The sequence below is a fragment of the Microcebus murinus genome, chromosome 1, assembly GCF_040939455.1.
Source record: "Microcebus murinus isolate Inina chromosome 1, M.murinus_Inina_mat1.0, whole genome shotgun sequence".
NCBI classification, from domain to species: domain Eukaryota; kingdom Metazoa; phylum Chordata; class Mammalia; order Primates; family Cheirogaleidae; genus Microcebus; species Microcebus murinus.
Window position 1 is genome coordinate 43,984,762 of NC_134104.1, and position 11,167 is coordinate 43,995,928.

At 39.1% G+C, this 11,167-nt stretch overlaps 1 protein-coding gene across 2 annotated transcripts; it reads right to left on the reverse strand.

The window, feature by feature from the left end:
- Nucleotides 1-1,284: 1,284 nt before the first annotated feature.
- On the reverse strand, nt 1,285-8,870 carry CLDND1 (claudin domain containing 1). Of its 2 annotated transcripts, XM_012743106.3 has the most exons (6): nt 8,754-8,843; nt 7,555-7,605; nt 7,020-7,329; nt 4,759-4,869; nt 2,881-3,018; nt 1,285-2,710 (listed from the first exon to the last, which is right to left on the reverse strand). In XM_012743106.3, exons 3-6 carry the CDS (start codon nt 7,309-7,311, stop codon nt 2,490-2,492), a joined length of 762 nt encoding a protein of 253 aa, XP_012598560.1. In that variant the 5' UTR covers nt 7,312-7,329; nt 7,555-7,605; nt 8,754-8,843; the 3' UTR covers nt 1,285-2,489. The 2 variants fall into 2 exon arrangements, with proteins under 2 accessions (XP_012598560.1, XP_012598561.1); XM_012743107.2 differs by lacking the exon at nt 7,555-7,605 and having other exon boundaries at nt 8,754-8,870.
- Between the last annotated feature and the right edge of the window lie 2,297 nt (nt 8,871-11,167).

The window sequence follows — 11,167 nt, forward strand, 5'->3', positions numbered from 1 at the left end:
ACCTATTTCTTATGTTACCATAAAACTTATGTCCTGAAAAGTCTGAAAATTAATTTTTTACTTGAGTGTTGCTTTCAAAGATTAAATGGAAAGAGATTACTAGTGTTCACCTTGCCACTGATTTTATACATTAGTTGACCAAAAATGATTGGATATCAGCAATTTCATATGGTTCAATCTGCTCAGAGTTGGTTTCACATTAAACAATATAGCCCAATATATTCCAAAGAAAAGTCTTTGCAGCAGAGGGTAACCTCAGCTACTCTGCAACATGCTAAAAATACCAACTACAATACATATTCAGCACCAGAGGTTATGGTGCTAGCTTTCCATAAAACTCAGGGAGTAAGAAGAGGTAGGAACACTTTAAAACTTAACTCCCAATACAAAAATGTCATGCTACCCATAATTTTCAAATTCCATTCCCAAGTGTTTTGTTTGTTCACTTAACTTTTTTCTTGCCCACCTTCCACAGAAGGTGCTGAAGGGCAATGAATCTTCCAAGAGTTAAGAACACGTAGAAACCTGAGTAACCAGCCATTTCACAAGGCAATAATTGGCAAGAGTAATGCTGGCTTTGTTCTAAGTCAGAGGCTGACTTGATTATTTCTTAAATATAGAATATAAACATCCTTGGCTCACGCCTGTAATCCTAGCACTCTGGGAGGCCGAGGCAGGCGGATTGCTCGAGGTCAGGAGTTCAAAATCAGCCTGAGCAAGAGCGAGACCCCGTCTCCACAATAAATAGAAATAAATTAATTGGCCAACTAATATATATAGAAAAAAAAAAATTAGGCAGGCATGGTGGAGCATGCCTGTAGTCCCAGCTACTCAGGAGGCTGAGGGAGCAGGATCGCTTAAGCCCAGGAATGTGAGGTTGCTGTGAACTAGGCTGACGCCACAGGACTCACTCTAGCCTGGGCAACAAAGTGAGACTCTGTCTCAAACAAACAAACAAACAAAAAAAGAATACAAACATCCATAACCATTAAATGACTTTATAGAAAACTAGCCATATTATGATATGTAGAGATCACAACTAGTTGAAAACATGTTTTAAAATTCTGAAATATAAAAAATAAAGATTTTTGTATTTTCTAATGGGAGGAAGGTTCCTACATTTTCTGGAAGGTAAAACAGAAACCCAAACACAGGACAAAAACATAGCCCTGTAGAGCAACAATGTATTTTCCACAGAGAACAACAGAAATTTCCATTCTGAATCCTCCACTTCTTTATCCTAAAGTGTTGAGATTTTAATCAATTCAGACACTCTATACACAATTATTTGAGTCTCTTCTCATTTTTAATTTTATTTTGTAAAAAAGACAGATTTAGGATATGGTAAGAAATTACTAAGTTACATTTTTTTAAATCTGTCAATTGCTACAGTAATGGAATAAATAAATAAGATTTGTTAAAGTTCAATGTTTATAGACATATTTATAAAAAATGACTGAATTAGAAGACATTAAATAATGCTGATACACACCAGGAAGGGATTTAGGCAAGGAAAGGCACATCATTTTACCACAAGAAATAAAGACCATAATTGGAGGTTAATGGACAGCCAAAACTTTAGATCTTGTGGTAGGTTTCCCAGCTCTGGAGGGTCATTATGGTGGAAACTTCTTTATGGTACTTGGCTGGAATAAATGGATATCAGTTGGGGAATTTTACTCTGTGTCCCTAACATAATATTAAAAAGAAAGCACGTTTTTAATAATATGCCTGGTATATGAAGAGGGAAGGAGAAAAAAATCCAAAATACGTACTGAGAATCCTATTAAGGAGAGTTAAAAAAAAAAATTAAAATAGTAAAATTAACCCTCTTGTCTGGCTGAATTCTTGCAATTACAAAGTTAAAATTTAAAGTAAACACTGTATTTTTCACTTCTTGTAGACTGACACAGTATAAACAGCTGCCATACTTTACCTCAGATGAAGCTACTATGTGCCAATGTTTAGGGGAAAGGATTATAGATAATTTCTCAATTTTATATATCTTAAATCTTTGAAAATAGCATGAATACCACTGGCTGACTGGCTATCTACAAGAACAAAATAAACATGAAGTTTTGACAGAGAGGTCTCCAAAGAAACTAAAGAGTTTGCAGTTGAACAGACAGAGTTACTTTACTTTTACTGAAAAATCTAACAAATATTAGCAGAACTTGTTTTGGGTCAATTTCCTACTGCCAATTTTCACAAATTTATGCCAAGTCTCTATCCCATTTCTTTCTGTCTGGACTCTTGAATCTAGTTTGTTGGAAAGATGGAACCACTTAGAGTAAACCACATTATGTTTTAGTAGTATTAAGTGAGCATTTAGTGGTGTGTGTGTATAAATAAAATAGATTTTCAGAATCAAATGGTATATCCACCAAAAAATAAAAATTAAATTAAAAACAAATGGAAGGGAGGCAAGGGTAAATGTCATTATTAAAAAAATAATAAAAATGGCAATTGTAAAGCAGGCGGCTTCCCGCTCATGCCACGCGATATGCCTTCATTAAGGTATACTCTTTCCGGTTGGTGTGAGCGGCCCAGATGAAGAGAGCAGAAGCCATGAACTGCAAGGGAGCTGAGACGCAAGCCAGGCAGAAGGACCATCCAAATTCACCAGATACATTCTCAGGCAGTTCTAGTTTCTGGTGGAGGAGTTCAATTCCAGCAACATAGCAACTTACTGAGCCCAATGTACATAGACCTTAGGGGAAAATTTAGAAAACAAAACATTAGTAGGTAAAGAACACAGTAAAAAAGCTTTTCAGGGAACATGCCAGGGCAGTAATATGTGAATGTTTAAGGATTATAATTCTTTGGTCCCTACAAAAAGACAGGAAGAAGCTAAAAGGTAAAAATGATGACAAGACCTACCTGCAAGGAGATGGAGAATGCCTGTGGCAATGGTGGGATACAAGCTTCGGCAAATACAAGCACAAAGTCCAATCAAAGCTCCAAAGCACATCAAACCTAAACTAACAAAAGGTAAAAGGAACTGGCAACGCCAAAGATCTGATTTTTAAAAAGAGAGAAAAAGAAAGAATGGAAATGATACCATGATTTCAGACCATTTTCCCACAAAGTCAATTTCTATCATATTCTAATTAGACCTTTTATCAAAAAGTGAGAAGTAAGTATTGAGGCCCCTTTCTAAAAGATATTGTTCAAAAGGATGCTAACTTTGTCCCAATAAAAGTGAAAGGACACTAATAGGTAACAATTACTGAGGGCTTTTTATATGCCATGCAATGTTTGTTCTACACATGCTTTGTATACGTATTAATCCTCCCAACAACCCTAGGAAGCAGGTACATTTGGCCCTCCGTATCAGAGGACTCCACATCTAAGGATCAAAAATATTTGGGGGGGGGAAAACAAAAAATAACAATACAAATATAAAACAATACAGTATAATGATACAGTATTTACATAGCATTTACATTGTATTGGAATATTATAAAGTAATCTAAAGATGATTTAAAGTACATGGGAAACTTGTATAGGTTATATGCAAATACCATACCATTTTATATAGGGTACTTTAACATTTTTGTATTTGGGTATCTACAGGGGGTCCTGGAACCAATCCCCCAACACCGAGGGACAATTGTATTATTATTATCTCCATTTTATAATTGAGGAAATTGAGGCAAGAGGCATAAATAACTTACACAAAATAACACAGAAGTAAGTAGGAGAGCCAGGATTTAAAGCAAAAACAGTCTGGCTCTACATACAAACATTATCTCAGCCCTTACTGGATCTAAAGGCAGTAATAAGTAAATAAATGGTGATTAGAAATGACCTGTCTTGCAGGGCTGTTGAAAGTATACATAAAGCACAAAGCAGAGAATCTGGACTATACCAGGTGCTCAATAAATGGAAATTTTAAATATTATAAATCCCTCATCAACATGGGAAGAAAACTGATGACCTTACCAAAAAAAAAATCTCCATTCCATTTTCAGATAATTTTAACCATTAGCAATGCATTAATATCAATCTTAACCAAATTCTACTTTTTTGCACTGGTTTTAACTTTCTGGGATTTCTTAGTCTTCCTTCCTAACTTCCTTCCCTTCAAACTCTGCCAGTGATAAACTTCTGGCTATGCCTCCTCATTGCAAAACTGAATACCTGCAGTTTATTCAACCTTTTCTCTCATAACAGTCATTCTTCCAGGCAAGCTCTGGCCAAGTCTCTATATCCCTGAAAACAGATGCTCAAATCTGAAGATAGTTTTTCAGGGGCTGCCTGATGATTAAGGAATAAAACATTCCTAATATATACTTTCTTTCTTTTTTTTTTTCAATATCTATGCTTTTGTTCTACTACCTAAGACTGGATCAATACTTTTGGCAGGACTGATACTCAGTGACTCATTTACAGCTTGCAGTCAATTTTTCACATATGCCTATCTGAATTCAGGAAGTATTTAATTCAAATACAGGAATTTATAATTTATACCAACTATATTTCCTCTTAATTAAATGAGTTCATTAATAACATCTTTTGGAAGCCTACATTCCATCATCCAAGGTACTAGTTACCACCCTAAACTTCAAATCATTTTAAATTTGGTAAGTATGTATATTCATTCTAAAATGTTACCAATAGAATAGTTCTTTGGGATACTGTCAGAGATCTCATTTCAAGTTGGCACTACCTACTACATCTTATTCCAAAAACAAAATTCAACAAAGATAAATAAAATTATTCCCCCAACTTTTCTGGTGAAATCAAAATACTCACAGGTCCGAAGTAGATCAATTCCACTATTGTGGTTTCCGGGATCAACAAATTTCTCCATGAACTGCTCAGTTAGTGTGAAACTCATGCATTTTGTGACCACATCAAATGACTCTGGAACAAGAACAACAATTGCTTATTGTTTTAATTATAAACATTTAACAATAATCTCTTTCAGTAAGCATTCTCTCAAATAAAATGTGAAATAGAAAGATGTTTCCAGAGGAGTCGGCCCTGATCCTTTGGCCCTGAGTGACACACAGGTCTCAGAGACCACCAATGGATGCCACTGGTTCTCAGCAGTAGGCTGAAGACACAGGCACAGAAAGGGAAAAAAAGTAAGAGCAGGAAAATGAATAACTGAATAGATATGTAAGAAGCTAAGGAAGAAAAGGCAGGGGACAAAAACTGAAACAAATAGGAACTTTGATCTTCTCCCCCAAAACCTGTTCTACTGGCCATGTCCCCATCTCAGAGAATGACAATTCCATCCTTCCAGTTCCTCCAGCCAGAAACTTTAGAGTCATTTTTACCAATTTACACTCCATCAAGAAATCCTAGAGGTTCTTCATTCAAAGTATATCCAGAATCCAGCTGCTGCTCAGTGTCACCACCCTAGTCTGAGTCATAATCATCTCTTACTTGCATTACTGCAACAGCTTCCTAACCGTTCTCCTAGCTGCCAATCTGTTCTCACCACATCAGCCAGGGTGGCCAGATCATGCCTCTCCATTACTCAATGACCACCTTGGCTCATTATACTCTGAGTAAAAAACTGAAGTCCTCACCATACCTAAACAGTCCTACCTGATTTACCCAACTCCCAGAGTACAGCTCTGACAGCATCCTCAACTCTCCCTCCATTCCAGTTCTAGGGCTTCTTTGCTGGTATATTTGCTTGTATATTTCAGACATGCTCCTGCCATAGGGCCTTTGCAGGTTCCTTCCAACCTAAATGATTACCCTCCCCTCAATTACCTATGTGGCCAACTCCCTCACCTAGTCTTTACTTACATCAAGTCTTTACTCAAGTGGTGTCTTCTGAATGAGGCCTATCCCAACTATCCTATTGAAAATCATAACCTAGGACCTGCAGTATTCCTATCCCCACATATTTCCAAATCCCCTTTATTTTGTTCTCTCTTTCCATAGCACACATCACCTTCTAATATTTATTGTTTATACTATTATACATCTGTTTATTTGCTTGTCACCCCTTATTAGAATGCTAGCTCCCCAGCAGTAAGGATTTTTATTAATTTTTGTTTTCTTCCCTAATGTTCCCCAAGCTACAAGGCCTTGAAACATGGAAGCATGCAATAAATATTTGTTAAATGAATGACTAAATGACTCGTCAGACTACTATATGAAGCACTCCTATATCCTCATAAGTAGAATTGAACATTTTACAATGAATTTTAACCAGCTTCCTATCCTTTCTTTCCAAACTAGTTCCTTTTCTTCCTATATAAAGACATACTAGCATCCTTTTGATGTATGATAACTCAAGTCTGTTCTGCTAAGATTTGAATACAATGCTTTCCCACTAAGAGGCCAAGTAGTCATAAATAAAAATAAATTATAAAGTTGTTCCTTAAAAAGATCTCTAAAGCTTCCATTTTAGTAACTGGAAATTAAAATCTGCAAGTATTAAATAAGAATGCTTGCAAAATAATCTGAAAAACAGCTTACACTTTTTTCCTTTACTTCTATAATACAAATGTTTTAACTACAAACTCTGTATCAAGATTGTTGTAAAACAGTCTCAAATATACATAGATTTAAATGCAGAGTTAGTCAAATTATATCCTCTAAGATATAGGGGTCAAATGACAGATATGTATTATAACACAGCTAATCCATAAAAGGATAATCAATTAACATTTGCTGACTTGATTTTGGATGCTAGTCCTTTTATAGCTACCATATATTTAAAGTTTTCCAGTGTACTTTTCCAACTATTTCCTTATGATATATATAAGGTAAATATAAAGTATTTTAATGAGTAAATAAGTACAAAAATTTTAAATGGCTTTCCCAAGATAAGAACAGCTACTCATCCATCTAATATTAATGAGTACCATGGTAAAGTATAGAAGTTGAGAAGAGAAAGTGGTAGGAAGAGGAACTATACAAAAGATTTATTTCTTTAAGGAGAGAGAGAACCCAACAAACGTGCTTATACATAATTGGGCAATCATCATACCACTGTTTATTATTGAGTAGATAAAGGAGAGAGAAATTATAATAAGAGGAATAGCTACCTGTCCTTTCTGGTGGGCTATACCAATGTGAGTTTTTAGGTATGGTGATACACCGTCTCCACAATCCCACTGTGCCATTATATCTAAAAAGTGCATCATTATAAGTCTTTTCATCAGCTTCGTCACTAATGAAGTCTTCCCAGATGCTTTTGTTCAAATCACTGGAATTTTCTTGAACTGGACTTCGATATTCATACCAGAAGTCTGTGCCAATTGAGGCTGCCATGTAGATGGTAGAAATGAGGCTGAGCACACAAGCAATTACAAATGCTGTTGCAAAACGGTTATCCATTCTGGCATTCAGACTGCTCTGTTTAAAAGTTGAAGAAATAAGAAAAGTTAGACTTTGATGACAAATAATAGACTTTGAAAGGAATTATCTCAAAAATGACCTTTTACCCTTTTCCCCATTCCTTCGTCATTTAAAGTAGTATATAATCATTAAGGAATTTTATTTTACAAAAGCAAGCATGTTCTTAATTAAATTTAAAACAAAACTTATTCTCATAAGAGTACTTATTGAATGCTCACATACCCAGGATGCTACGGAGACAGAGGTCTTGTTCTCTAGTCTATCACCTGCATACTAAAACAGACAACACTGAAAAGGACATACACATTACAAATACAAACAACAGACATGCCCATGGTCAGCAGTGCACACATTTTTAATTACAGAGTGAATTTTTACACAAGTTGCAGAGCATTAAGTGTTCTGGTTTCGAGTGTGAAAAAGGCATAGAAAAAGGAAGCAGTGGAAATCGGCTCCTCCCAGTTTCCTCCGAAGAGGGAAGCCTCCTAAAACAAGGGTAAGAGTCAGGACCTATTTGGAAGACAGAGTTGAAGATGTTTGTTAGCCCGAGGGAAAGGTTGTTCTAGGTATATGGAATAGCAAAGAGAATAATAACATGTAATAATACTAGATATCAATCTCCCCCTAATCCATTAAAGCTAAACCAAGCTTCTTAACGCTGCCAAATTCTTCACTCCTATCTACTCTCCCCACTCCTTACACTTCCGAACCTTCTCAGCTGCAACCTCGCTCTATCCCTAAATCCTAAAGTGCAACGTATGTCCACAAGAACTAAATGATCCCTCCTCAGACAGAAAACTCTAAGCTAGGCAAAATATGAACACTCCCAAGGCGTGGACGGGGCTCAACAGCCGTAGTAAATGGCCGCAGTAAAATGACTCAAGGCGGATCACGCTGAGTCAAACACTGGACTGAGAGCACACACCGTGTCTGCACTAAACACCTCACAAAGGTGCACGAAAACAGGATCGCAAACTGGGGTTGCTGAGTTTGTTAAATGGGAAGTGACTCAGTAAAGATTAGGGCAATTACAATAATTAACGATAACTCAAGTTGTTGGGTTTGTATTTTGATTTTTTTTTTTAAATCCCCCCTTTATACTGGTGCTCTCAAATGACCTTAAAAAGGTCCCAGCACCAGGAACCGCGGCTGGCTCACGCCGGACGCCTGGAACCGTCAGCTCGCGGGCCGCAAGGCGGGCCGGGCGGGCCGGGGCTGGGGCGGGGCGGCCCTACGCGGCCCCGGCCAGGGGCCCCGGTACCCAATCAGGCCCCTCCCCAGACCGCTCGGGCAGGAAAACCCCGGCCGCTCAGAACCCGCCCAGCCCCGACCGCGCACGGGAAGGGGCCCCCTAGTCAAACTGCCAGGAACGTCAAACAGCTCCCCGACCCCGGCCCAGCGACGCCGCCCCGCTCACTCACCGCCCATCCTCTTGCTCCACCAGCTTCACTCTCTAGCTCAGACCACAGCACCCTACTCTCCCCGCGCCTCCTCTGACGCACTTCCCTGCAGAGCCCGCCCCCTCCATAACTCCCGCGCCTCCGCCTCCGCCTCCACCCAGGGCCGGGCCGCGGCCCGCGGCCGAGGGGGCTTGTGGGAGTTGTAGGAGGGACAGGAGGAAAGCTGCGAGCGGCGGCGGACATGCCTGGCGCCCGCGCGGCGCATTCTGGGGGATGTAGTTCCGCTCCCGAGGGCAGGTCGAGGCGCAAAAAGTGAGGTCCGGACTGATGGATTCCTTTGTGTTAAGATGGAAGGGTCGAAGGTACAGAAAGGAAGATTGGCCTGCCTCCAGTCACAGCTTCTCCGTGATTGTGACCTGTATAATTCAGATCTGGGTTTCAGGCCCTGTTAAACCATGCTGCCTCTAAATATAAGTACAAATAAATACGAATGGGATTCTACTTTTGAAACGTTAACCTTGAGGTCCCCAATCTCTGGGCCGTGCATCATCGCCCGAGCTCCGCGCAGCCCCGGTCCCTGGAAAAAATGTATTTCGTGAAAGTGAGGAACCAGGCTCCACAGCAAGAGGTGTGCAGCTGTCCAGCGAGGGAAGCTTCATCTGTATTAACAGCCGCTCCCCAAGGCTCGCATCACCGCCGGAGCTCTGCCTCCCCCCACCCATCCCGACACTGTGGAAAAGTTGTCTTCTATGAAACTGGTCACTGATGCCAAAAAGGTTGGGGACTACTGCTAACCCATTTTTCCCCCTCTGGCAACCTCCTTCTCATTAGAGCAGAGAGTCTTTCTGGTTTCCCTGCTTAAGTTTAGACTAAAAAGGATGTGGCCTGGAAGACAGTGCCCATCTAGAATGTAAATGACGTTATTTGGGTTTCATAAAACTTATGTTTGTGGCTGCCTCTTTCTATGACAAGTGATATTAGTTTTCTATTGTAACAATGTCAAGTTTGCTTTTAAAATAAATTTCAATTAATTTAAAAACTATTAAGTTAATGATACCGAGGATACCAGATATGTCAAAAATGTGAATAAAAAATTGAGAACGTTGTATGAAAAAGAATGAAGTTGGGGGAACATTACCTTAAGCAGATAAGGTCACGGAGAGCACGTAAGATTGCAGATGACTGTATGACACAGAGGTAACAGCATGTTTCTAAACCCTCAAGTATTGCACGGAAATTCATGGACAGGAATCAGAGACTCCTTAGCAATAAAATGTGTGGACCTATGAACCTAGCCTGGAATCAGTAAATAATGGGTTTCTCAACAGATAACTATAGAAACAGTTGACTCAAGGACCAGAGGGGCTCTCAAGACCCTACTCTGCTCCCTAATGCCGTGGAATTTAGGCACTGCACAAGTGAAATCTGGGATCCCCACGCTGATATAAAATTTCTACCATATAAATTTTCTACCATCCTGACAGATTGAAGGCATGATATCTGTTTTTCTATCTGTAGTTTTATTTTTTCACCTGAGTTGGTAAACTGATATTTGTACATAGTGAATAAATAAAATAAAGTAAGAGCCAAATATATCATAATATTCAAACATGACACTGGATTCATGTATAACATCTAATCAACGGAGACTTTTGTCAGAGGCATCAACTAGAGAAAGTAGTGGAGATTCACAGGCAAATTGTCAGTAAGACTTGTAAGTGCCTTTATGTACTGGGAAATGTCTTCATCCATTGGCTTCATTAGAAATCCCCTACTTTCAGATCCACCTCTCTACTGAGGTCAATAAACCCAAAAGAGAAGAAGAAATAACCTTAGTTTACAGATAAGGGAACTGAGACCCAGGGAGAGTAACTGACTTGGTGGCAAACTTGAATATTGGTGTGAGTATACTAGCTTTGGGACTTTGCACAATTAACTTTCTTTAAGTCTCAGTTGTCTTTTCTCCAAAACATGGATGTTGACAATAGCATCTATCCCACATGACCATTGTGAGGATTAATGAGAAAATACATATAAAATGCCCAGCATAGGACCTAGGGCTTAGTAAAAAATCATTAAATTATTATCATTTGCAAATATTTATTGAATAACTATAATATTTGAGTAAGGTCAGTATAAACAGCTTTTTAAAGCTCCCTGATTCTCCCTAGGGGGTGGAAATAAGCCATTTATAGAGATAGGTGCCCCTGCTCACTTCAGCGGCTTTAAAAACCTCTGGACTAATTGCCAAATGACTGGGAAAGATTCGCCAGGACCAGTATCTCTGGCATCCTTGTTTAGCCCTGCTCACGAGATCCCAGGCCTGGGCACACGTCGTAGACGAGTCGTTATGACTCAAGGAAGTGGGTGTTTCTGGGAAGACCTGCAAAGAAAGGTGGCGCTTTCACACAAGTCTGCACAATGCCTAGAAAACA